This window comes from Pezoporus occidentalis, unplaced genomic scaffold, assembly GCF_034315485.1.
Source record: "Pezoporus occidentalis ecotype Australia unplaced genomic scaffold, CSIRO_AGI_Poc_V1 ctg37, whole genome shotgun sequence".
Lineage (NCBI taxonomy): Eukaryota > Metazoa > Chordata > Aves > Psittaciformes > Psittacidae > Pezoporus > Pezoporus occidentalis.
This window is the reverse complement of record NW_026915691.1, coordinates 4,489,892-4,517,874: the sequence shown is the minus strand read 5'-3', so window position 1 is coordinate 4,517,874 and position 27,983 is coordinate 4,489,892. Positions and strand designations below refer to the sequence as shown.

Sequence of the window (27,983 nt, the reverse complement as noted above, 5' to 3'; positions counted from 1 at the left end):
CGCTATGGAAGAAAGTAAGATTTGGTGATAGGGTAACCATTCAAAATGTGCAATATTGCAGATCCAGCTATTTGAAGTATTAGAATTAAAAATACATTTAAGAAAAGAAACAAACAATGCTTCGAGTCACTATACTTTATTAATACTTCAGAAACACCAGGTCCTACAGTGGAGAGTTTTTCTCCCCACCTGTTCCAACCACTGCTTTGAAACAACTTCTTGCAATATGCAAATAGATACATGAGGCACTGTGTGAATATAAAAGTGACAATACAAAAAACCCCAACAATTAAACCTCATGCAATACATACATATATATAAAAAATATGGTAATGTAGCATAATACACACAAGCACTGTTAGAACAATCCATGTAAATGAATGTACAATATGCATAGCATTTAATGATCGATGACAACAGGTTTCTGACCTGTGCACAAAACCAGACAGCTTAAGTAAGAGTTTTAAGATACTAGGTAACTGGTTAAGCCACAGTTTATAAAACCTGCTGTACTGCAGCTTTTCTGCTCAGGGTCACAAGTGCAGATTAGCATACAAAATAAATAAGGACTACAATTCTACAACACTTGGCTAACAGCTTCTATTTCAAAGTCACTGGCCCTCTTACTTTCATTCAAGGTTCATTAGCCAACATAGTGGCAAGAAATGTGCCTAAAGCAACAGTTCTGTTCTTGTACTATTTTAATACTGATAAGAACACAATTTTTTAAGTCAGCAGAAGTAGTTACAGAAGTCTAACTTACCACTAAATAAGCACAAGATTGAAGTTGTCGTACAGAGCAGACACTGAAGAATTACACTGACTGAGAGGTTGATTAGCCACAAGGTATGCTGCAGTTACCATCCTGCCTGTTCCGCCAACTAGGGCAAGAAAGAGAGAACTGGAGAGGTGAAGAAAGTTAGAAGGCGTTTTTTCCCTACTCTAATCAGTGCAAATGTTTGAAAACACAATCTGCAGAACAAGGAAATACAAAGACAAGAATATTTCTGAAGTCCTGTGTTCAGGATGAGAGCTACTATTACCTGAAATAAGCTTAAGTATTCCCATGGAATAACATGCAAATAACAGCATTTTCTTCTTACACATCCAATAGTGGTCAATGCCAAAAACGTAACAGTTGTTGTAGTCTCTTATTGTCCTAGCTGACATGGTACTTCCTACACTCGGTGTTGCAGCCTCCAAAGATCAGACCACATTCACTATGAACACAGATAAAATGAAAATTATGAAGTGGCAACTAAACTGACTTAACAGCCAACGGAGTTTACAGTCTAAGAAGCAGCATTTTGGGGAGGGGGACTGGCAGTGTAAAAGGATATAAAGGATAGAAGAAAACTGGGAAGAGAATAAGGAGGAGATAGAGCAGGACTGACTTTTAGAAGAGGAAGTTAAAAGTAATCAAAGTAGTTAAAAGTACTTCAAGCTAAAACTATACTGGCCTTTTTTTTGTTTGTTTTTTCCAGTATAAGGTTTTAACCCCCCAGACAAACACCTTATTATTAAACACACTGAAAGGAAAAAAAAAAATAAAAGAAAGCAGCATTAATCATCCAGTATTAAGCAGAATGCCATTTAACCAAGTTAGAAAGGGCAACACGAAAAAGAGGAAGTCATAGTATTTAATTGCCTTGAGAAGGTGCCCATATTCTCTCTAGTACTCTAGCCATTATCTCCTTATCCTTAAGACATCCAAAAAGGAACCATCACCCCCTAGGTAAAAGGATAAATACCTTGTGCAGTAAGGGATGGTCACACCTTCCTGCTCCGTTTGCCAAAGAGACAAACCTTCCATAAGCCTCAGGTATTGCCTCACAAATGATAATAAACTTCAAGAATTGATCTGGTGGATCAGGAAAGACTGATAAACTTCTTGTGCATGGAAATCCAGAACCATTTCATCATTAGTAATTTCAGTACTCACTCTATTAATATCTCCTGGAAACGAATAATCAGGCTTAATAGTTGAGAGAAAATTCAATAATCACAACCTAACTAGTCACAAAGCCCAGATACATTCAGCTCCTTAGGAAGTTAAATATATCTTCTCTCTTCAGACTAAAAAGCACATATCAACAACAAGATACGGAACCCTGACTGAGAGGAGTTTGTTAACAAAATAAAGCAGACATTACAAAGCAGCCAAATTCATTTGCTTTAAACAGTGGTTTTCAGCTGACAGTGTGCTGCCAACTCTTCTAGGTTGCTTTTTTTTTCTGTATTCCATTGTTTGCATTCCAAGATGCTTGAAAACATTTCTTTTCCTATCGATTTTGTCCTCTTCTGGTTGACAAAAGCAGCATCTTGCTAAATTTTCTCTGCTGCCAACACAGCTGTCTTTTGTTTATTTCTGTGTGCACCAGCAGCAGCATGCAGGGCTCAGAAAATCCATTCAACTGGCAACACTGAACAGCTTGTAGGGAAGGCTTGCAAGTGTCCAGGCTCTGACGGCTCACACCAAACTAAAGGTTTAAGTGATTCTCTGTCAGATTTTGGTTTCCTGTTCTGTTCAGAGATAAGGTTATCACAATAAGGTAGTATTTTAAGAAATCTCTATGACAGATACATGTTCAGGTCCAGTCACCCCCTCATGTCTCCATTTGACTGCTTTTCGGCTGATACAACTGCTATCAACAGAAATAACTTTAGATACAGTGAAATCCAACAAATACATTAAAACTAACCAAAACATATGCAGAAAGTGGCTGGCTTAGCTCTTAAGAGCTGTCAATGCTGCAAAACAAATATGTACCAGGGCTAGCTGGTTTAGTGGCTTGACTTAGGAAAGCAAGGAGGACTAACCTCTTGGGTTTGGTGCTGCCAGTTTTAAAGGTTATGCCTACCTTGGCAGGAAACCTATTGCTTTCTAGGACAACTGCTCAAATGCAATCAGACCTGCTATAAACACATGTTTAGCGAGAATACATAATTTAGCATAGATTGGGAAATTCTGCACTCATTTGAAAGCTCATTTTTCTCCCTCTCCAACCCTTCCTAAATGACATTTTGTTTACCAGGACTTGTTTGCTCCTCAAAAAGGGGCGAAGGACCATTACTTCTTACTAGGATTTTGTGCAGTGGCACAGGCCCAATTGTAAAAGGGACAGTAATAGAACTAAGCAGGGAAATTTAAATCAGGCTTAACCAGAGCTAAATTGTATATGAATCATCTGCAATCTGCTCTGTTGTGGCTAACATCCCCCCACCTTCTCCCTAAAGCATTTGCTTGATACCTAAGTAATGTACCTGTAAGAATGGAAATAGACCATGTCTGGTGCCGTGCATTAAGTACCTGCATCCATAAGAACACTAGTAATTTAACCAACAGGGTCTCACACAAAGAGTAGAGCTGCAATCTTAATTTAGACTTTAAGCAGTCCAACTAACTGCCTATGTTCTTTACAGACTGAGGGTATTTGCTGGTTACCTTTTCTCAGGGCCCTTCAGAAACACTCATGTTTCTCAGCCACTTGTTTTGGAAGCACCTTTTTGTTACTTTTTAAAGGACTGCTCGGGAGGGAAGTTTTAAACTCAAACAACTGCTTTAAGCTATCAGCTGAAAATGAGTGTTCCAGTGCAGACAGCCAACTTATCTCCAGAATTCAGAAAGCAAGAGAAGCACTTTTCCCAACATCCAACAAAAAAATGGAAATTTTAGTGCCTTTTCATGACAGGAAGCTAATAGCACTGGAAATGCTTTTAAAATGAGCAGCATCTCATCTGACTTTGAATTCAGATAAGTGTCTATTAAATGCTATTAAAGTCATCACTGTGATTAACACTATTCAACTGCCAACTCTGCTGTAACCACTCTGTGCCCAATTACTCATCTTATGAGAGCTCACCAGCCGTATGGATTCATTAACACACTTCATGGCACTTACTCATGGCAGCAGTTGTGCAGTGACCAGCAACTACATCTACTGGATGCTCCCTCTTAGCTGCTCCTCATGCAGAAGGATGTTTAGAAAAATCCATTTAGTACTATTAGCTTCCAAGACAGTGTTGAGGGGTCACAGTAAGTCACCTTGGATGCTTTTACTGTGATTCCTTTCTGGGCTGTTTGAAGACAGAGTTACCACATCTGAGTTTTGCCTTTTTAATGGGTGTGTTTCTAATTCTTTCAGGCACTGGTATTTCACTCTAAAGAACTGACATTTGTAGCTCTATTTTCCAGCCCACTTCCTTTTTAAAATAGGCATTAATAATAGTTAAATGCATTCCTGTCTCTCACTCCTCCATCACTCAGAGGGTGGATTTTACTTAATCTCCCTCTGTTCTAAAGACTTTCCCTGTATTTCCATCCTATTCTCAAAAAGAAAACAAAACCCTAAACCAACCCCTCAACAAATGCAATTTGTAAAATCATAATCCTGTCTATGTCAGCCCCAGAAGACTGTCTTAGGTATGTTTCTTTGTTGGAGAGGGTGAGGTAGGGAAGGGAAAGAAAGGGAGAAAGGTAGAAGTATGAATTACCCACAAGCAAAGGAGATGCTGGATACCCACTAAGCAGAATGACTAAAGCTAGTTTTTAATTAAGCACAATACAACAATTTAAGCATGCTGTGTTTTAAATATGCCGGATGCTTTAAGAAGCTGGGTGCTAAAATGCAGCAGCACCATTCATTTGGAGTCTAATAAAATACGAAAATACTCTCATTTTTCATTGCACATTTGTATGGAATCCTTCAGCTATTTACTACCGCTTCAGAGAGTTTGGCTAGACTCAATAATTGGTTTTGTTGCAGGCTATTCAGAAAGACAACAAGGAAACAGGCAAATCATTCCATTTGGCATTAGTTGATTTGACATTGGTGGACAAGTGTTAGTACTTGCAGATGACACCGGGAAGTCCCAGATAGGTGGGAGCACTCTGTCACCAAAATCATGTCTTATTTTTAACCAAGAGAGGGAAGGAAAACAGAACAGCCAACGCCAGATATCCAAGAAGTTTTAAGAGAAAAGGTAAGAAAAGCTGATGTAGCAGATTAGGACTGTAAATTCAAAACATAGCACCATTTCATATTTTGGAATATTTAGTTCAACTTCATACCTTCTGCTAGAGCTCCTTCCCTCTCTCCTCACCACCCATACTAGTGGCAGTTCTTGTAACAGCATTGTGTGTTACAGCTGGTGGCTTCTAAAAGTGATCTCAAAGTCACAAGTGAAACAAAACCTGGAGGTTGCCTTCCCATCCCAAGGGTTAGACCATCCTGATAACCATTTGCAACAGAATTGAAAAGTGCACTTTCAAACCCATACTTGCATCCTGTGTCACGCTTTCATTACTGGTTCAGCATGAAATTGTAATCTTGCGGCTTCAGTTAAAAAAAAAGAGTTTCCATAGGTTTTGATCAGGCTGCCAAGGATAGACAAGACATCGCCAAGACCGATTTCCCCCCCAAACAGTATTTGGAATTCTGTTGTAGAGGACACATTAGAACTTATTTATTCCACTGACAGGATACAAACGGCCATTCGTGATCCAGTTACAACTCCTACAGATGTGACCAGACTTCTTAAAGCTAGCAAGAAGTCTCTGAAAAGAAAGGAAATATTTTTAATCCCTACTGAAATCTGAATTCCCAAAGACTGCTTCTATCCCTTACATCTCAAAGGGATGAGGCAACAGGTCATTCAGAATGAAAACCTCTATATAGGGGAACAGCTTCTCAGAACACAGGATTTCTTCCTGAGAGCACAGCTTGAGAATTAAATTTTCTGATGACCACAGACAGCTTTCTAAAGGCCCATTTCACTCAGCTCCCATAAAAAACCCCAACAAACCAATATCAAATTTGAAACAAAAGAAAGATATTCTCACATAACTCTAAGAATTCACTGAAGGTCTTAAGACTTTGTTTCTTCAGTAATGCAAATCTGCCCCAAAAAGGCCAAAATACAAAGATCGTTATGAAGAACTTGGCTTGTTCAGGTCCCTCCATGTTTCAGGAAATTTGGCAAATATCAGAAACCAAGCTATACTACAAACTCACCAACTTTGCACACCTCCCTTCATGAATACAACAGCTTGCCCTCACTCAGCAGTGAAATCAAACAATTCTGTGTGATCCTTACCATATTAATAATGAGAACTATTTCCAAGACACCAAGAGGCACTAGTGGTCATCAGAACTTAGCATGACACTGAGTATCTGGGTTAGAAATCAAAGAGATAGGAGATGGTAAATCCGAAGAGATTACTAAGCAAGTCTAAAGGCTTCCTTAACTGAAGCAGGTTCACTACAAAAATTGATAGCCCCCTAACACCAGGTTGCCATCACCAAAAGCATTCTCCACATATTTTAGGACAGCAAAATGGAGGACAGAAAAACACCTGCAACGCTCTCAGGGCTCCCTGTTGCTGCATAGCAGAACAAGGAAGTCACTATCTGAGTTGCTATGCAATGAGATGGTATCTTATGAGGAGTTTCTACATTCAACTATATGATCGTTCATAGTAATCCAGCAAAGCACTCAAGTCATTTGGGTAGCTGCATTGCCCTACACTAGCTAATGATTCAGACACACTGTTCTTCCTTTCAGCCATCTCAACTTTTCTACCTAAATTTCCTTCCTAAGCAACAATAATGTTCAACACATTTTAATCAACAGCACTGACATATTGCAATGCCATGTGCTTCTAAATTAGGCACACAATCTTGGGGCCAGATGTAAAGCACTTTTTGTTTAGATACAGGAATTACTAACACATTTACTGTTGAGCCTTCAGATCTTGTCGAGTCCTGCTAGCCAGGCTAGTAAGGCAAGACAAAACACAACCAGAGGCTCTAGCACGTAATGGAAATAACAGTTGCACAACAACATACACATTCATTAGGATTCTTTCATCCTCCCCTTAGCTTTGTATCTCCTTAGAGAGTTACTTAGACCCAAAAAATTCACAGAGTATGGCCAAATTAACCATCTATTAATCAGAAACTGTTACTAAACTGTTTCTAGTTTGTGTTATTACATTTTCTTGTGAAGGTCAAAAGCATATTTGTTTTTAAATGAAAGTCATGATGACTCAGACTTGCTGCTTTATGGTTAACTACAGCTTTTTGCATGGGGTAGGGGGTAAGTCACAGTAAGTATTCTGAAGCTTTTATGGCAAGCCACAAGATTTGGCAACAATGAAAGTTGTTTTTTAAAATCCAGTTCCCACTAAAATAATTCACACAAAAAAAGAAACATTTAAGTGCATTAAACATTAGTATTGAAATAAAAAAGTCACATTTTAAAAACACTATAAACTGGCTCACCAGAATATGATAGAAAGCCAGCAATCCTTGGGTGAAATATTTAAGGCACTTGAGGATAGTCAGTTTTTAAACCCAGATAATAAAGACACAGCCACTTTAAAATTCTAATTTAAATAAAAACCACAATAAAGTAACACTGCAAAAAATTCCTCCAACTGTAAAGTTCAGTAAATAAACAAGCATTTAGAATAAAAATAAAATTCTCATTTGTTATAGTACACAAAAAAATGGCAGAAACAGCATATTTAACTGCTAGAGCACACATACTGTAAAGATCTCTCCCAAATACAACAATAAGGGTCCTTTCTTTTCAGGTTGCCAAACAGCCACTAGAGCATGTTTTTTTAGGGGAAAATAATCCAGTGCAGTTAAATATTGGATTCCAGTTTATAAACCAGAGCATCCCAGGAAGCAGCTGATTTGCATCATTTTGCCTGGGATATTTCTAGTTAGCTCTCTTGCTCTTCTTCTGGAGCATTCAGTCAGTTTTATTTTCTCCTCTCCATACAAACAAAATTAAATGTCTCTGTTTGAATGAAGAGGCCACATCATTCTCATTTCATCTTTGGTACAAAACAAAAGCAACTTACACAGTATAATGGTGTCACCCAGTCTCACACACCAAGCCTGTTCCTGCAGACCACACACAATAACAAGCTTTTCTATCTGTCCTCCCAATCTCCAAACTAACATCACAATTAAATACAACATACAGCATTCTTTTTAAGCACTAATTTTCAATTTTCACTCAGAATTCACAAACGGGTGTTCTCACCCATTAGCTTATACATATTATGGTTTCTTCCCACTTCCAGGGCAGAGGGACATGACCAGCAGCCCTGGGACACATGTTAGAAGTCTGCTCCCAGAGACAAAATAGGTGTACAAATCTCCACATCTGCTCAGTGTTTTTTGAAGGGAGAAGAAAGGAAGGAAAAGACAAATGGGAATTCAGTAAAAGGAGTCTTGCCTTTTGTTAAATGTTTGTCCATTTGTCATTTCTCTCCTGACATGTTTTACCTATTTTATTAGAGGCTTCTTCAGTGGAAAGCAGTTCCTTATGTGAATTTATTTGAATGTTCAGATTAAGCACATTTTGTCACTGTGTGGCTGCCGCCTCACAGCTGAGGAAGTTAAAGGGTGAGCTCTGAGCGTCATCACCAGCCCCAAGGCTCTTAGGGTCTTTGAGACAGTCTGCCAAGATGTCCTGAGGATCCCTCAAGAAGACCACCAGAACAGTGATGTTATCACTGGATCCATTTTCCTTTGCAGCAGCCACCAGTCTTTCTGCTGCTTTGAGACCCACTCCTTTGGTTTGCATTAAATGATCTAAGACCAAGTCTACAACCTCATATGGCTTGACAGCATCAAAGAATCCATCGCAGGCTAGGAGCAAGTAATCTTCAGAACCAGTCAGCTCAAACGAATCTCCATCTGCATCACCTGAGATGTAGGGTTTCTGACATATGTCACCTATGACAAACAATCAAAACAAAGGCTTTCTTACTTCAAATGTTAACAGTTCCTTTTTCAGGCACCAACTGCTTTTACCATCCTCACTGTAAACCCAATAAGATTATATGGCTGCAAGCTATGTAAGTTACACAGCTGTAAGACAACCTTATGGCAAAGACAGTAAGAGTGATTTACTACTTGGTCAATGCTGAGCAAAATGTCATTTACAGTAAACATAACATACAGTCTCAGGTGGTGAGTTTTAATCAAATTTAAGCTGAAGTCTACTAATTCTGGTGGTTTATCTTACCAATTGCTCTGGAGACAGCCAAGGTACCATTAACCCGCCAGCAGTCCATATAGGTCACACAACCACCCAGAGTCTCAATACGTTCTCTCTCATCCTGAAAAACAGTAGAATACAATTTTTATACTGAAAGCCTACTCATGGCTTACTGACCTTGCTGTTATCCAATCAAGGAGGAAAAAAGACAAATCCCAAAACCAAAAGCTGCTTCAGCTTCTCTATTTATACTATGAATATAGCAAGCACATGTATCAGAATCTAGGGTGGAAACAAGCAATTAAGATTACCAGAAACAACCCACCTACTTCCCAGCTATACCATGGCTTGTCCACAAAAAAAGCAGAGTTCTTAAGTTTTTGTATCATGATGTTCTTTCCCATATAGATGAGTACCCTTTCCTGCCACTTCTTCCCATATGCAATTATGTAAAGCACCAAACACTTCACTTTAGAAGGCCTGATTCCGAAAGGTTTCATCAGAGATTCTAACAAAATGTGCATGAGAGGAAAACACCAAGTCAGACTTACTTCTCTTTCCGGTTTGTGAGGTTCCATTAATGTCACAGCTTTTCCTTGCTGTACAAGCATTACCTGCGAGTCCCCTAGCCATGCTATGTGTAGCTTGTTCCCTACAATCAGTGCAGATACACCTGTTGTACCACTCCGCAGCTTCTACGGAAGAACACAGATATATTAGGTGAATATTCAACAAGTTCTACAAGGTTACATGGCAATATTGCAAACCTAGGTTTAATCACACTTAAATGCAGCAGACTAGACCTGCCAATCATAATTTAGGTACCTGAATAAAAGGTACAGGCATTAGACAGACTTGAATTAAACTATTTACATATTCCAACATGCAGCTGGCTAATACTGCCTGTTACATTCTTCCTTCTCTGTTATTAATTCCAAAACTGGTGTAGGAGACTAAGACCTCTATTGTTCAAACCACAGAGAGAATATAAAAATGAAAATAAAAAGGTTCTGAATTTCAGTAGTATAAACATTTCTCTCACACACAGAGGTCTTCCCAATCCCTTTCACATTCTCTATCACTAGCAACTACAGACACCTTGCTCCACATACATTCCGTTAACCTTGAGTATTTAAATGATGATGTAAACAAATGAGGGCACTATCCTAGATTCCCTAGATTAGTGAAAAATTAGACCTCATGAAGATGCTGGTCCCTCTTTTGTACCTCATTGACAGAAATTAAGGTATTAACAATGAATACTTCCATATTCAGTTACTGCTATAACAAAAGAGTTCTCATTAAACTGTATAATAAAACATCCTCTCATTATGTAGATATGAAGAAAGAATGATCATCATACAACTTGATTCAAAGCTGATCAATATCCTTAACGAACTGAAGAGCCCGATTTAAATCATAGAATATTTTTCATCTTACGACCTCCTGTGACATTAATGGCAGGACAAGAAAGAGGGAGACAGTCACTGAATTACCAGGAAAAGGACAACAGGACATCCAGAAGCTGCCTAATTTAGGCAAAGAGGGAGCAGAGTGTTCTCTCAACTAATTAGTATGTCAGAATCATTTAAACCACTTAACACTTCTTTTCAATCACTCATCTTGAACTCGCAAAAACTGTCATTTTGTTTTTCCTCAAAAAAAAGAAATGTTTTGATCAAAGAAAATCTTTGATGTAGCATAATTTCATAAAAAGGTCAGTGATTCAAAGAAACTGTACTGGCAGATTTTTCTGGATAATACCATGTTGTCCAACAGTTCTCAATGTTGTTTAAACACAATGGAATTAATCTACCCACTCACCTCTCTCTTGGCTTTGAAAAGAAACATTTCATCTGTCTTCTGGAAAGAGCATTTCAAGGCCTCAGCTGGATTCTTAACAATCTCTTCATGTAGTCCAACATTTACATGTAAATGGGTTGCCGAATAATTGGCAGCATCCACTCCACCATGGCCATCAAATACCGCAAAGAAAGCACGATCAGTGTCATCCTTTTGTGGGGAGAGAAAGGAAGAAATATTCATGTTCAAAACCAAACTAGCTCATAGACTGGTACCAGTCAGCAAAGATGCTTTATCCTGGGCCTTCTTTCATACAACTTTGCATGGGTAAGGGCAATTTAAGTCAGTTTACCCATATGCAAAATGGATCAAATGGGTACTTTGCAGGGGACTTTTCCTTGTTTGCTGTCAGTCATTTAATATCCTTGAAAGTAATCTGGAACTGAATCAGCAGACAGCTGGTTATGTAGTTCCACTGCAGCTTCATTAATTGGCACTTGCACAATGGCTGTTCTCCCCCTTCTTTTCTTAATATATGTTACCTCAGTCACAAGAACATTGTAAATCCAGCAACCTAACAGTAGGTGAACTTCTCTTATGACATAAAACCCAAGGTCACAAGATCCTTCTTCACCAGGCCAGTAGTAAGCCTGCAGCAACCCGAGTCAGTAAGTCCTAGCTCAAGACATGATAAAACAACCTGTGGTAACAAATTCTTACCCTTCACAGATCACCCATCACTATGTGTACAGGAACACTGAAAATCTAACAAACTGGCCTCCCCACTTGTGTCCACACTTACTGATAAACCAAAGAGCTGGTTGAACTCTGGGAGCAGAACGTGGCGGTCCTCCATTTTCCGCCGGGTGTTACGGATGGCATGGATAGAAACAAGCAGGAACCGCTTCAGTGGTCTCAGTGGTGGCAACTGCTTCTGCCACTCAAAGCAAACATCCCAGAGCTTGTTAAAGAAGCAACGCTGCAATGACTCTCCATCCAGCACTGACAGCACAAAGACAGACAGTAAGTTGTATGCCCACTTGCCTACATTACCCCATCTTTTGGCTTGTCTATCCTTCAAATGTTAACAGCTCTTTGCTTAGAGCTATATACACACAGTCAGCACTCTGCCTTTACAGGCTCTGCAAGAATTAAAATAGGCTTCTGAGAATAATGGGGATAAAAAGTTGGAACTGAAAACAGTATAACAGCAAAGATAAGAAAAGCTACTTGCTCATTCTCTTTCAAAATAGAGGGTTATCAAGTAGGTGATTACATCACAAAAATCATAACAAAGATACCATATTATATTACATTATATTACGTCAGGCTGGCATATTAGATGTAAATATTATTATGGAAATAAAATTAACAAGATTTAGTGGTAGAAATACATCCTAAAAAAAAAAAAAAAGCCAAAAAAAACCCCAAACCAAATAAAAAATAAAACCCAAAACCAACAACAACAAAAAAAGCCCAAAACAACCAAACAGAAAAAACAAGTGGGCAGAAAAGCCTTCAAGATAAAAGACGGCTGCTGTCGTGGACACAAAGGTTGAAAAACATTAGCCTGGCTTTGAGTTAGGTTATGTCCTACTGAACCACTTCCACTGAAATGACAAGGAAGCCTGAGAATGTTTTGCTGAGATCAATAGCTCAACTCATAGCTGAGCTGAACAGATGAGAATTTAATCTGTTGTCTTTATGTTTTTAAAAACACATGGGTGTAGGAGCCAAAAGACAGCAGAACACTTCCACCACTTTCCTGCTCTGTCATTATAGAGCACAACTGTAAACATCCATTGAGCAGAGTGTGAAAAGCTCCAGCCAGACACTCAAATCCTTTCCTGGATAGGTCCCAAAGATCAATTAATCCAAACTTATTGTTCATCAGACTGAATGCTTCAGTTTGGCATTGTGTCTAGCTTTGCAATGCAGTCTCTCAGAATATGTAATAATTTAAAGTTTTGCTATTTGAATAAGAACCCTCAGTGCTGAATCAACTAACTTCAGAAAGCAGCAAAAAGACCATCTACAGAGCAAAAATAATTTGCTGCTCAGTAATGTGTTTCCTCAAGAACTGCAGTACATGAACTATCTTTTCTGTTCTATTCTGACTTCTGCTAACACTGCTCGCATTAAAGCTTCCTCAGAATTCCTTTTTATAACTCCTGGTTCTCAAACGAGACTTCTTCTCAGCAACATTGGAAGGCCAATGAAATATTTGTGCTGAAAGCCTATATATTTATCAAATGTGGTTATAATCTGATGTTCTTTATTTTCCTATAAAGCCTGAGCAATAACAAATAAAGATATACTACTGGAACACAATGTCACAATTCAGTAAGATACAATTCTTTCTAATGCAAAAGAGACAATAAGAAAGATGCTTTTATACCACTTTTGGCATGTCTTACCACATGCCTTATGGCCACTGTGGCAATACAGAGCTTCTAGTCATGGAAGTAGCTTGATCCCTGCAGAAAGCCATGCTCTAGTACTGCTGCCTGCACTTCTTTACTATCTTACAACTGCAGTGATCTAGTCACACAAAACTCTCACAAGCCAGCTGCTCATCTCGGGCAGAGTCCTGCTCCCGGGTAAGTTAGTTGCAGTGAAGCCCGTGCGATTGCTCTCGGACAGGAGAACGTCCCTATATCCCTACGGAACATACTTGCGGGCTGGCTCTGTGAGGAGGTGCCAGGAGGCTCCAGCCTCAGCAGAGCCCGGGCAGGCCTCCGGGCGGTCGCAGCTCCGCCGATGGGCGGCAGAGGGCGCGATCCGCCCCCCGCCCGGTACCGCCCGCCGCTGCCCACATGCCCGTGGAGCCGCGGACCGGTTCCTCCCTGCGGCCGAGGAGGAGGGCCAAAGCACGTTGTTGTTTAGAGCCCAGCCACGCTGATGCGAAGCCAGCTGTTCCCATGCAAAGTGCTGGAAACCTGCTATATCTCTCCAGGCACATGAAGGCTGCAAACATGGAGGCAAGGGATGAAGTAGTCAGGGTGCAACCAGGCTTTATTAAATGTTCCCCCTCCTGCTGTTTCAGAATTGTATGTGAATACTGGAATAGGCTTCTGGAAAGCGCCACATCCTTGCCATTACCAGAGGTCTACTTGGAAACACACCCTCTGGGACACATTGAACTGCCTTCAAGTCATCCCAGGGAAATGGAAGGGCGAGCATTTCTTGTTACAGGATAAACTAGTTTGCCCAAGCCATCTCTCCTCCATTTTTATCTTCAACTCTGCCTGCATCCGGCTCCATTTAAATTCTTGGCACTGGGATTGAAGGTTTGGTGAAGTCTAATGTTAAACATTTCAGCATGTAAATGTAATAGGACCATCTGTTACATGAGGCACAAACCCAGTACTCAGTCACCAAGGTCTGTTCTCTCTACAGTTCAGTCAGGAGAGAATGCAAGCATCAGGAAGAAGCTATGCACCAGGTTCTTCATCCCTCAGCATCCCATCTTTATAGGGGAGGGTGGGAAGAGAAGAAATAATCACTAAAGACAGAGACTATTAAGAAACTTGCCAAGAGAAAGATCCACGGTTTCAAGACGTTCAGGTTGTGGAGGGGACACAGATCCCAAAATCTGGTTCCCAAGAAGAAGCAAAAGCAAGCTGGACTATATGGATGAATTTAAGGTGCCAGTATGGCTGCACAAGAGGAACATGTAGGAGTAGTTATCTAAGGTCAGTTTACCAAAGAGAAAAGGGCACTTCAAAAATATAAAAGGTTATCAACTTAAGATAGGAACTGAATCAGTTCCATTCAAGTGAAATTACCAATGAGGAAAATAAAAGTTCTGAACTAGTTCAGTTCAGGAAGCCCAGTGGACACAGTCGTTAATTCTTTTTGGGAAGAGAAACACTCTTCTCTTTCCAGAAAGCCAACCCCCACAATCTGTCCGGGGCTCCAGACCCCATGTTTGCATCCTGCCCACAAAACTAGCACAGTTACTTTCATCCCACAGATACCCAGCAGGAGCAAATAAGGTTCTGTTCGCTGCTGCTTGCCAGCTAACCAAATATTCTGGGAAACATTTCAAAACATGGAAGTCTTCCAACAGACAGCCTCTGGGAAAACCACAGAAAGAAAGAAAGCATACTTACAGGTGAACCTTTCCTCATCTCCTTCTTCTTCTGTTTCCACATTTTGCTGCTTGAATTCAGTCAAGTCTGTTTGGAGAACTTCATTAACTGCAGCATGGATCAACGATGCTGCAAGAAGTGGTGAAACACCTCTGCTGGTAAGAAAAAGAAGGGAAAGAAAACCATACTGCATTAGTTGAAGTTGAGCTACAACCTCACTGGTTACAGGTGATGACCTCAGAATTACATGCAATCAGTAAATCCAACTTAATTCGTAAACTAGTAGAGGAAACCATATGTTTAATATTTATCCATACAACTCTTTAGTAAGATCTTCAGTTAGACAACTGCCTTCGCAAGCATTCAAAGGGGAAGAAGCGTATGAATCATGTTTTCAAACTGTTGCCTCACACTCCAGTCGCAGATGGTACCTCCTTCACTTCAGCTCTTGCATGGGAACTGCTACCTTCACTTCTACCCTCTGAACACAAACATTTTGTTTCTACTCACTATACAACGTTTCTTTCTTGCAGTCAACTGTAAACCACAGACAGTACCAGGATCTCTGCATTATGGTACACACCAATCTCCAAAGAGGTTAATTAAGACTCCAGTTCCCTCCACAAGAAAAGTAACGCTCAGTACTAACCTACAGCCCTTTAATACTCAGTTTCTCCTGACTGGAAGTTCCCCAAAGAAATCACCCAGGATGAAGGTGCAAAAAGCTGGCTCTGCGGAGGAGAATAAGAAAAGACTCCAAGACTTGTGATTCAGCTGAAGCATCTAGAAGACAGTAATGCTACACAATCTATGCAGCCTCTCCTTTTTACTCAACACTTCATGCAAGCTTCGTGCTTTTGGTGGGTTAACCCTGGCTGGACACCAGGTGCCCACCGAAGACTCTCTCCCACTCTCCTCCTCAACTGGACAGGGGAGAGAAAATGTAACAAAAAGCTCATGTTGAGATAAGACAGAAAGAAATGGTTCACCAGTTACTATCACAGGCAAAACAAACTCAACTTGGGGAAATCAGTGTGATTTATAACCAATCAAATCAGAGTAGGACAATGAGAAATGAAACAGAATCTTAAAACCACCATCCCCTCACAATCCCTCCCTTCTTCCTAGGCTTAACTTCACTCCCCATTTCTCTACCTTCTCCCCACCAGCAGCACAGGGGGACAGGGAATGGGGGTTGTGGTCAGTTCACCACATGTTGTCTCTGCTGCTCCTTCTTCCTCAAGGGGAGGACTCCTCACACTCTTCCCCATGCTCCAGAATGGGGTCTCTCCCATGGGAGACAGTCCCCCGTGGACTTCTCCAGTGTGAGTCCTTCCCACAGGCTACGGTTCTTCACAAACAGCTCCAGTGTGGGTCCCCAACAACTCTTATATTCACTATATTCCCATGGCAGGCACTAAAAATTACAGTACATAACACACATTCCAGATATTTTCTGTGAGCACAATGAAGAATAAGCATGGATGTCCATAAAAAGCATTTTATCCGTTGTGCATGGAGTGTTTGATACCCACAAAGTATCAAATTATGCAGCCAAAGCAAAACACATTAAGACACCTGCAGCAAGTCAAGGGTAACACATTTAGAGTCCTGCGTAATACTGGTTGGCTACAGAGTAAGAAATGGTGGAAGCAACTGGTCTCTGCACATGTTCAGCAGAGATGACTCGTTCTGTGCGTACAGAAGAGTGGGGAGGGGAAGACCATGAGGTTTTAGATCTCGGTGACAAGAAGCTGAAATGCATTTTGTCATTGTGCTTCTGAAAGAGAGGCCTTGTCATCTTCTCACAGCCCCATACGAGTACCTCCTGTGGCAGCAAACAGAAAGCATTGTGTTAGTCAGCAGGCTGCTAACAGAAGCGTGTTTCATGCTACGCATTCTGTGGCCGTGATGGCCTACTTTAATGAGTCATTTCGGTACTTCAAATAGATGGCAACGTGTTTGCAGTCCTTTCAGTGCCGGCTGCAGTCACATCACATCACGGGAAGCCAGAAAGTGGCATTTTCTTTAAGGCTAATATGTTCAGGGGAGTCAGTACCTTTCCTACCCAAGTTTAAATTGACAATGCCTGCTTATACTTTGACACTAACAGAAAACCTTTTAAAAGGTCAGGCAAGAAATGCATCTGAAACAGATATGGCAACCCCCCCACAAAATCTTGCTTCCTGTTTTTGTTGGTAGAGGTGGAAAAGAAAGGAATATAGAAATAGAAGCCACACAAACAGTTGTCAGATGTGTAGCTGCTGCTGCTGAAAATCAAGAGCTTTAGTTAAAGTAGGTTTCAGCTCCAAGAACAGAGACAAAAGTGAAGCAGCTATGCTTCACTCTCATGCACAGTGAGAGCCACAGCTGCAGTTATCTTCAGAATTTCTCTGCTATGCTAGAAGAAATATTCAAATCTAGCCTGGGTTTCCAGCTAGGCATGAGAAGAGGGCTTAATGCTTTGATTTTAAACTTCCTCAACTTCTGCTTTCCAGAGCCTAGGCTTGCTGAACTGAGTCCATGAAAAGAAGCTTAAACAAAAGGCAACACACTAAATGCTGTAATTCACAAGTCCTGTGAATAAACCTCTGCTTACAGGATGCCTGTAACAAAGTTTTTGAGTTATTATGTCACATCCTTCAACTTTTTCCAGTTGCCACCCAGTCCCTAAAAAGGAAATTCAGAGGTTCCTCAGTACCGATAGCTTCATTCAGTTTTCCTTTATGCATTTCCTCCCCCTCCACAGTTTTGCAAATCTGTGCAAAGAAGATGGTTGTTTATTGGGAGTTTACTTGTTATGCAGCCAGCAACAACACTGAGCAGTTGATTCTGACATGCTGACAAAAGATAAAAGCCTAAAAAATGAGTCTACCTCTTCAGTTATATCTCAATTCCAAACAGAACATATTTGTCCATTACTTTATAAACTTCTAATACCAGTACTGCCATATTGCTCAACCTGTTTTTTACTCAAGCTCAGGTAAATGGAGGTCCAAGGCAATGGCATCTTCCATTCAGATGAAAGATGGCTCTGATTTCATCCTCTAAATCAGAGACTTCAAGGGTTAACAAAATAGATAATTAAGAGTAAGAACTGCTGCTTTAGTTGAGAGCTACAAGGTCTCACATGGCTAGAGAGGATCTGGAAGCAGACACAGTACCTATGGCAACCAGCATAAAGGCAGAAGCCCACTGCAGTTACCATAACAGACTTCAAACCTTTTCTGTAAGCAAGAGAAGAATGTCACTTAGTGTTAAAATCTTCCTTTCAAAGCAGCCCAGGACACCCTGCTGACAGGCTGAACAAGCATAATTTAATCTTCCTGAATCGGAAGAAAAACTGGAGCTATTTCCTAAGCGGAAAAACAACTGTGTTGGGAAGAAGAGGGAAGCTGGTGGGGTGTGTTATGTGGAAAGGATGTTACCTCCTCATAAGAGTGTCTTAGAAGAAATGTGTCAGCCCCATTTCTATGACACACGCAAGACTAATTGCCTAGCCTCAGCATACACAGGCTAGTAGTAAACAGACTTAGAATTTCTTTGCTACAGGCTATTTCTTTGCTAACAAAAAGGGTGTGTTTTGACCACAATGGAAAAAAAATACTAAAAAAGAATGAATGCATGTTGTAACAGTGCAGATGAGACACTGGTGCTTCACCACCAGGTAAAGTCAGATTGCTAGTGGCTGGAACATATCCCCCAGACACTTCATGGTATCCCCAGGCCACTTCATGGGAAAACACAAGTCTCATTTAAAAACCTGAGTAGAGATAGAACTGTTAAAGAGTAAAGCAATACTTATGCTAAGAAAGAACACACTTAAATTTATATGCCATCCTCCTCCTTGAAAGATTCCAGACTGCTGGACACATCCAGTATTGTTAAAAGGAGCTGTGGAAAGCTCCTTTGGACCTGTGGGCCAAAATAAAGTTACACACAGAAGGAGAAAGCAATTGTGATAATTTGCATATATTAGATTTGGCATGAGGTATAGAACAGAACTTACTTCTCTTGTTGTTTACCTTGTTTCTCTTCTGCAAAACAATTTAGTTCCCAATTTTATTTCACTTTAAAAGACCACCTTGTCACAGCCACAATGTATTTACGTAAGTCAGCTCAATCAAAAGACTTACTGAACACTTATATATCAGCTTTCAGGAGGACACAACAGAATATACACAAGTTCCTTCAGGAAGCAGAAACCCCAGTAAGATCACATTTTATTTGGTTTTATTGGGTCATTAAATCCCCAGTACACTCACAGTGAGTGCTGCAGACAAGTCACCAGTTCAAAGATGCCCTCACCTCTTCTTCCCCTCAAATTTAAGAGGGTATATTGAGAAATCTGTAGTTAACAGCTTTGCAGGCAAGGGAGAAGCACCCAGAGCATCAAAGGTCAGGCCACCACTTCTCATCCAGAGCCTCAACTATGACTGCACTTTTTTCAAAGGCTTGGGAACAGATGACAGACTTTCTGTTGTGCACTATGCCCACAGCTTACGGCAGCTTTGAGACAGCAGAGTAGGGCAGCAGATGGCAGATTCCAAACAGCTGCTCTTCAGCACTTGGAGCAGAGAGAAGCAAGCTCTGTGTAACCTGGTGGAGAGTGGTACAAAGCCTCTCTAGGACATACCAAACACCCAGTGTTTACACAAAGCATTTTTTGGAAGGAAAATAACTGGCATCTTCCCACCCCAGACACACAGATATTCTCTCACAGTACTGTCAGGAAATCTGTTTGTAGGAAGAGAAGCACGAGAGATTGCCAACTGTATTGGCCAAGCTGTTGATCACTTCTCACCTTTCAAATTTAAGAGAAAAAAGAAAGGTTACATGATGTTGTTTCTAGATATTATTAACAAAGTGATGGCAACAAGGCAGCACTGGAATTGCAGGCTATAGCACCACTGTATGATCCTCTTTTCCTTTCAGAGTGTGCATATATATATGTATGCATGCATATGCTGGCAACAGAGAGGTGCTGTATCTGCGAGCAAAAGCTTCTAGAAGTCAGTAGCAGCTGACTTATATCAGAGGGAAGATATATTTGTGCACTTATTTGCTACACAGACTCTGCAACACCAGATCATCACATACAGCACAGCTTTGTCAGTAAAGCAAAGTTTGTCAGAGCAGACTCAGTGTGTTTCCAGCACATTACAGCTATATCAGCAAAGCAGTTTTAGTGCAGATTTGCAAGCACTAGCAGTTCTCTAGTAAGTGAAAGATCCTCTCATACTGCCAAAATAATAGCAGGTCACAAGTTTCCTCATAAACAAAAGCTGCTTGTATTCAGTATTTTCTCCCCAGTCTGCTACTTTTATTTCCCTCCCCCATTTTTATTCTTATAATCAACTACAAAATGTTTCCATCCAAGTTGCTCTAAGCATTAGTATTTATTACAGCAGCACCCAGAGTTCCCCAGGTGATTGTGACCTGAAAAGTACAAATATGTATCTGCTGCGAACATCTGACATCCTACAATGCACAGAAGTTGTTTCTTGCACTAATGACATCAGGTCTTTACAGTAGATGATAAGATGGAATCAAAACAAGTATATAAACAATGCCACACACAGAATTTCAGTCGTTCATGTTTCCATCCATTCCAACATCCAAGCCATTTTTTGTACAGCTTTTCTTCTGAAACTATCAGAAGCGACAGCTTTATAATCCAGAATCCATCTGCTTAGGCCCTTAAGTCATCATGGAACAGTTTTTGCAGAGAACATGCAATGCAGTCACCTGCTGCTTCCATTTCCTTCTCAGCAGGAAGAAAAACCACACAGCAGAACAGGAGAGACATAATTCCACAAAGGACACTTCTCAATTAAGCCATAAACCTGTTGTTTCAAAACTGAGTATTTCTTATCTTGATGCCCAATTCAAACAGCAACAGAAAGGATATTTCTCACAGATTACAAGAGCAAAATATGCAAGTTCTAGGGACAGACAATTTCAGTTTTCCAAGCAGAACTCAAGAAGCTGATTTAAACAGCACCGAGTCAGCCCTAGAAGCTTCCTCATCATTATACATTTGCCTTTTTTTTCAGCATTTCATCAATTTTTTCTCTCTTGTATTGCAGGTGTCCCCATACATACACTTCCTTTTTAAAGGCAAAGTGATTATTTCCCAAAATACTAAGAGTATCTTGTAGCAGGAGACACTCCCTTGGAGTTTTAAATAAAGAAATGTATTCTAAAAAGCAGTTTACTGATCTCAAAATTAACTGTTTGTCCAGCCTGTAAATACTGTTAGAGGCAATTCTGAACTGCCCAAAACAGTTACCCAGACACATGTTCAGTGTGAGCTGCACAGCATTTCTCTCTGTGCGTTGCTCTGCCATCAGCTTCAGAGCCATCAGCGGACAAACCACACATGACAAAACAAGCTGGTTCTGACCATCATCCAAAAACACCAGAGCCACTTTGTTAACCATTTGCTAAATTAACTAGTTAACAGCAGAAGTACCACATTCCTCTTGTGCATTAACTTTCTCAAGGCTTCCAACTCTAACATTATTAACCACAAACCAGTGAGAACACTGGTGTTGCTGAAAGAGCAGGCTGCTCCTGCTAATCCTATGCTTGCGTTCAACACCAAGCACAACTGGTCCCCTGAAAACTAGAAAGTTAGTTTACAGGCAATCACACATGAAATTCACTTTCTTGTCGGAAATGAATGGATGGCTGATACCACAAATGTGCTCTTAGCAATGAGAAGCATTATTGCATTAAAATAACATAGACTGAATGGTACAAATTTGGAATAAGGAAGTAAATTTTAGGGGATTTATTAAAAGCAGAGGTTACAGTAGCCAGGGTATTAGTAGTTTTCACAGAGGAAGGGACTAAAGAGACTTTTAAGAGATTAGGTAAACTAGATGCAAAATGAGATTACTTTTTTCCCCTCTTCCTGCTTACATCACATAAAGCCATCGAAGTATCAGAATTGCTGAATTAACCATTCTAAAAGCAGGGAAATGCTGAAAATAAAGACGTTGGGGCCACACCTTAGGTGAAAGCATTACAGTGTAAAACACAAAGACACAAAACAGGATGCTGAGGCAACCAAGAGATGAAACACAGTGAATCGTTTGGGACGGGGCAGATCAGGAAGCTGGAGTCTCACAACTGTTATTGCAGTAAAGTCTCCTCAAACAGGAAGGCTGCTGGAATTTCACATTGTTCTTTGACTGTGTCACAGGATGGTCATACAAGTTTCTGCTCTTATCAAGGAAAAGGAGACATTTCTGTATTTGGGGGTCTGATGTCATCTCGTGTTCTGTTTCAGTGCAAGTTCACAAATTTTCACATTAATTTCTAAAGCTCTGGAAGTAATTAAATGGACTCTGCATCCACACTGACCCATTTCACAGATGGCCAGAACACACAGCTCATACCTAAAAGGGTATGTTAACTAAAATTCTGCAAAACAAGATTACTTAAGCCTGCCCCAATTCTTCAGAGTTTTATGTACATATTTAGTTTCATAAAGGCAGTTCCATTGATTTGAATGAATTATTCAAAGTAGAAACATCTGCAAAGCTTCACCAGATTAGCGATTTAAGCACAAGTCCTGCCAGGAAGCAGAAGTGGTTGGCTCCCTTAGCTAGGGCTCAGCTATGCCAGCTGCATTTGCAGAAGATGGGCAAAATCATTCATTTTAGATGCGTAAAGACATTCAAGGGGGTTAGCCTGGAACAGCCAACTGCTTCCATGTAAGAGAGGTATACAGCCTTAGAAAAGCAATAGCATTCAGAAGCTCCCTGTTGGACATAACATGTGTTACTCCTTACCCCATTTATCTTTGCAACAGCAGTCCTGATTGGTGGTGGAGGAAGAATGTTTCTCCTTGCAAAGACAAAGATACACGCCTCCAAGTAAGTGGAAGAACAAGCTAAACATCACTGTATTTTGGCCAAGCCAAGGATATCGTTGGGCTTTTATCAGCTTGGGCCCTTCAAGACATGACCCACACATCTGTGTGAATGTGAATGAAGTATCTCACAAGATAGAAATAAGAAGCAGAACTGTGTGCCAAGCTTGATTCCAAATAACACTGATCTATCAAGAAATCCTTCTTCATTACTAATCATCATAAAATACATTCTGTGATGCTGGAGTGTTAGAGAAGTCCCCAACTAAGGAAATACAGAACAAGGATCAATGCTAGAAGCCAGCGAAGTACCCCAGATAACATCTCCAAAATGTTAAACTGGGTTATATGGGCACTGTGATATTTGCATGTGCATATTTTCCACTGAGCTACCATCTGTGTGCCAGGGATGCTACGATGATAGCCTGCAACAGCAGATCGCTAGGTCTAAGCTTCAGTGACCTCTCACAAATTTGTTTCTTAATCTGGCATCACTTCTGCATCTTCAACAATTTCTACACAAACATTTACATGTCTTGTAAGCCTCATTCCTTTTCCTAAACCTTTAGCATCCTTCTTTCTCCTGTCTCCTTACATTCCCTCATCTGTTTCAGCAAAGATTTGGGGTATTCAGAGCAACTGAAAAGTTTATTTAACCATCAAAGCTACATTTGGAGTTGATCTGTAGTAGCGAATGTGGGAACAAAAGTGCAATGTTTGGCAGTACCTCACACAATCAGAGACTTCAGGTTTGGTTCTTAATTCCATGGACTATGAAAAGGTGGCCTGCATTTCTGAAATAACTAGATTCTTGGCCTGGCCTTGGGCTCCACATGCAAGAACTTCGCCTCCCAACAGGAACCCACAGCCTTTTTGCAATTGCAAAATGAGGCTTCTCTTTCTCACAGGAGTCTAAAACTGAGCTGTAAGTCTGCTGGGATCCCTACGCTTGACATTTCAGTTATGCTCCACTGCGTCCATGCACCCAGCTTCACACACAGAGTTGCTTCACTGTTTTGCCTGCAGGCAGCCAAAAGAATTCATGAAAACACTTTCCTTATGTAGTCCTGTTTTCCAAGTATATTTTGTGGAAATAAGGACAAACAACTAGACTGCTACACTTCTATTCTGCTTTATTTTCTTCAGCTCTCTTTCCCTTCCTTTATATTCCTTTTTTTCTTCTTTTGTGCCAGCTCAGGACTACAGAAGCTCCACAAATCAAGCTGTCTAATCAGCACTAGCTGCAGGGCAGGTATGTGAGAAATGCAGCTTCTGACAGGGCAGGCTCCTTTCCGTGTAAACACCACAAGTGACAGGTGAGATGAAGGCATTGCAAAAGCAGCACTCTTTCTGTTTCCACTTGTTAATACGCCCACTAAAGAACAACAGCATGTTAGCAGATACAGTAACTCAAAATTACTGTTTTAGAAATCACTACAGTTTGAAGCACTGATCCCACATCTCTCCAGCTTCATACCTTAGAAAACCTCAGCCTGACCCACATGGCAGATTAGAGAAGTATTTGTTCAAGATTGGCATTGCTCTGTTCTTTCAAGCGCTCATGCAGAACCACTGTTGCCCCACAGAGTTCAAAGATTCAGTGCACGCAATGCAACAGCTGTGTTTTGTTCAAGAGCAATTTAGCCAAAGCACAACTAAGTAATGCAATGATCAACCGGGTCTTTTTCAACTACAGCCGAAAAAACTCTTTTTTTTTTTTTTTGCATGCATTTCTCATCTTTAAGTTTAGGCACACCATTTAAGTGAATGATGTTATGCCCAGGAGCATCTCTGTAACACAAAGCACAGAACTAAGTTGATTTTTTAAAGGCAACTTAATTAAGGCAATTTAATTTGTAATCACCCATATACTTTCAACGATAACAAAAACACCACCAAAAATCTATTCAGTGTTCATAAACTCACCAGACAGTAGCTAGAGAGAGGTGTCATGCAAATCAGTTTTCCAGCTTTTTATCAAATTCCTCTAGTAAGGGGGTAACATTCAGCACATACCTAAACAGAACCAGTGTCCCTTAACTCCATCTTCACTAGCTACCCCCAGCACAACAGCACAAAGTCAGCTCTCCACTTGGATTCTTTTAGACCATCTGCAGTCCCTGTTCTTGACTCCTAACACACACATTAATGAAGCAGGTTGTGGTAGGAACTTTGTAAGCCCCAGAACTCCCAGGCCATACAGCCCAAGTGCTTCAGGAAGCAGAGGCAGTGTCAGGAGACACGGGATTAGAGCAAGACAACTTGTTCTTGTGAAGCACTAACTTGCCACAAGCAGTAAGTCACATCCCAATTCTTAGCAGTCTTAGAGAGAAGTCTAAACAGGTCAGGATGTAGATCTCTCTGCCAAGATCAAGGGATGACAGAAACACCACTGAGAGAAGAGCTGTGTTTTCCAGTGGCGTTGTGACTACGCTCTTGAAGTCTGGAGAAAACATCCACTTCAGAAACCCACGTAGGCATGTCCTGCTCACCAGGACAACTCAAGAGGGCCGGGAAGCCAAATCCTTTTCTGGCTGGCTCGCTTCTTACGCCTGACAGCCCTGCAAGGCAGGTTGCAGCTCACTGACTGCCTCCCTCCCCAGACTTTTAAGTAGACCCACACAGATGCCCTTAGGGACCTGAATTCAAACTATTGGCACTTTACCACACGAATCACCCTATCACGCTAATTACAGGATTGTAATTTAATCTCTCGTGCACCAAGAGCGAGAGAGAAATGTTTTCGAGAGCACACAAACATTACTATAAAAGCACAGAGCTCGACAGGAGGCCTGTGGCAGAAACGCGCTATTAAAAGCCCAGCTTTAAGGAGAGTATCCACAAAAAACAACTAAGAAAGGGGAAATAAATAATAATAACAATGAAAAAAGCCAGAATTCCCTGGGAGACGTGGAGCACCGCTCCCCGGGCAGCCCAGGCACGCGAGGCCCGCGGGCCCGGCGGCGCTGGGACGTCTCCTCAGGAGGAGGCACCTCCCGCCGCCTGCACCTGCTCCAGCCCCGCACAGCGCCCGCGGGCCCGGCCCGCTCCCCTCAGCTACCCCGCTCCCCTCAGCGGCCCCGCCAAGTGTCAGCGCGGCGCCGCCCTCGAGGGGAGGCCGAGGGCAGCCCCCTGGCCGCCCGCACCGCCGGGCTCTCACCTGCCGCCCAGGAGGCTCCTCGCCCGCTCGGCCAGGGCGCCCGGCACCTCGGCCTTGCTGAGGGCGCCGCTCCCCGCCGAGCTCCACGGCAGCGGCTCCCCCGGGCCCAGCGGAGACGGGAAGTCTTTCAGGAAAGAGCTCAGGGGAGCCCCGGTCGCCTCCACCTCCAGCGCCATGACGGCGCCGCGCTGAGGCGCCCTGCCCGGCCGCCACCGCCGGGAGCGGGACAGGCGCCGGCGGGGACGGGCGGTGCGAGGGGGCCGGCCAGGGAGGGGAACGCGATGGGGACAGGGCGCGGTGACGGCTCCTTTAAGCGGAGCGCAGGGGCGGCGCCAGGCGGGGGAGGCGGGGCCAGAAACAATGCCTGGAATGCGGGGGCGGGGCGACCACGTGGCAGCGCTCGGCACACACCCGTGCTGACCGGGGGCGCCTTTCCACCGAGCGCTCTCGTGCTCAGCACTCACCCGGATGAACGGTTTTCATCCTAAAGCCCAACTGACTCCACAGCGGGTTCTGTTTACACGCTCTGACAGGCCAGGTGCGGCTGGAAGTGCGCACAGGTTAGGGGTTCACCCAAGAGACAATCCCCCCCCCAAAGTCTTGTTACTCACAATCCCTTTTTGCTTCCATCCACACCAAAATGCCCATTAAAAAAGGCTTCAGAAGACCCGAGGTATCCGTGGCAGGGCTGTGCTGTACGTAAGTCATTGCAAAAAACCTGTGCTAGCTTTCAAAGCCTTATCACAGGCATAAACGCAAGACACCATCACTTCCATAGATTAACTAAAAGTATAGTGAGTTTGGAGAGAACCATATAGGAGGCTGACCGGTTTGTCAAATAACCATGTCCATCAATAAGCTATTAACCTTCCCTTGCTCATTTAAGAGCACCTCTAGCTTAGAAAAGGAAGTGCATCAGTAAATCAGATAGAATTATCTTTGTCCTATTCTGGAATCTTCCAAAGAAAGACTGAATGAAAATCCTGAACCCTAGACACACAAAAAGAATACAATACCAAACCCTGCAGTGAGGTTAGTAGGACACAGGCATCCAGAATACTTGCACTCACCTCACTCCTAGATCTTTTGGGTATTTACAGCATATCAACTAAATCCCTTTCTTGCCTCACACCAAGCTGTGTTTCTAAGCCATTAAACTTAAGAAGGTTCATATCCCACTTCTTTCCTTTGTATTCCCCATGCTAAATTACAACAGCCTATATCCTGCAACATCCCTGCCATAGTCAATCCCCGAACCCAAAAGTTGTTTTTAAGTAGTGAAATGATTTACAACATTCTGAGGACACTAAAGCAAGATGGACCTTTAGAACATGAGAAGAAGCTACTCAGGCTAAGGGAGACACAGAAAGAACACAATATTTAGGAAACAAACCCAAACCAACCTCTGCCTATGGCTGGGTCTTTTAAGCAATACTATTACAACATAGCTCATGTTTGAGCTGTAACTGTATAAACATTTGATCAGAGGAACAAGCTTGGGGCTGTGGTGTTTCATCTGTGTTCAGCAAATGCAAACACCGTGCCAATTAAAACAGCAGAGCTGTACATTACCTTTTGTAGGGACTTGTCTTTCCTCTTTGTTGCCAGTGAATCACGTGTCAGAGTTGCTCTCTGCATATTCTGCCTTCACATGCAGTAGCCTTTGCACCATGTAAAACTGCTGTGGCATCCCCCCATCCAATCACAACTAGTGCTGTTTTGGGGCTGTAGATGATACAAACTGTACTTGACCAGACGACCAGACAAGATCAGCTATGTGCACATGGAAGGAAAGGAGAGAGTATTATAGATCCATACAGTTAAGAGTTTGTAATGTGGGACCCAGTGCCACAGTGGTTAGATACAGCTCCATACAAAAACAAGAGGACACCATCACCAAAATGAGTTTGGGATACAGAGTGTACAAACTATTTGATCAGGTATGATCAGCTGTGTGAACACAGGAAAAGAAGAGCATGGGTACTCTACCTGTCCTCCAGCTGCTGAGGGAGGCCTTACTTAA

General features: G+C 41.8%; 1 protein-coding gene across 3 annotated transcripts; it reads right to left on the bottom strand.

Moving 5' to 3' along the window:
* Nucleotides 1-120: 120 nt before the first annotated feature.
* PPM1F (protein phosphatase, Mg2+/Mn2+ dependent 1F) lies at nt 121-26,253 on the bottom strand. Of its 3 annotated transcripts, none has more exons than XM_062631445.1 (7): nt 25,961-26,253; nt 14,940-15,073; nt 11,627-11,826; nt 10,846-11,034; nt 9,573-9,716; nt 9,049-9,142; nt 121-8,756 (listed from the first exon to the last, which is right to left on the bottom strand). In XM_062631445.1, exons 1-7 carry the CDS (start codon nt 26,134-26,136, stop codon nt 8,383-8,385), a joined length of 1,311 nt encoding a protein of 436 aa, XP_062487429.1. In that variant the 5' UTR covers nt 26,137-26,253; the 3' UTR covers nt 121-8,382. The 3 variants fall into 3 exon arrangements, with proteins under 3 accessions (XP_062487429.1, XP_062487431.1, XP_062487432.1); XM_062631447.1 differs by having other exon boundaries at nt 14,940-15,070; nt 25,961-26,252; XM_062631448.1 differs by lacking the exon at nt 25,961-26,253 and adding an exon at nt 25,681-25,809.
* Nucleotides 26,254-27,983: the final 1,730 nt, after the last annotated feature.

Excerpts from the sequence above, each read along its gene's own strand:
- PPM1F (XM_062631445.1), bottom strand. The coding sequence starts at position 26,136 with ATGGCGCTGGAGGTGGAGGCGACCGGGGCTCCCCTGAGCTCTTTCCTG. Across the intron at positions 11,827-14,939 it reads AGATGAGGAAAGGTTCACCT|TGCTGGATGGAGAGTCATTG; the intron begins GTAAGTATGCTT and ends TTGTGCTGTCAG. Across the intron at positions 9,143-9,572 it reads CTCACAAACCGGAAAGAGAA|GATGAGAGAGAACGTATTGA; the intron begins GTAAGTCTGACT and ends ACTGTTTTTCAG.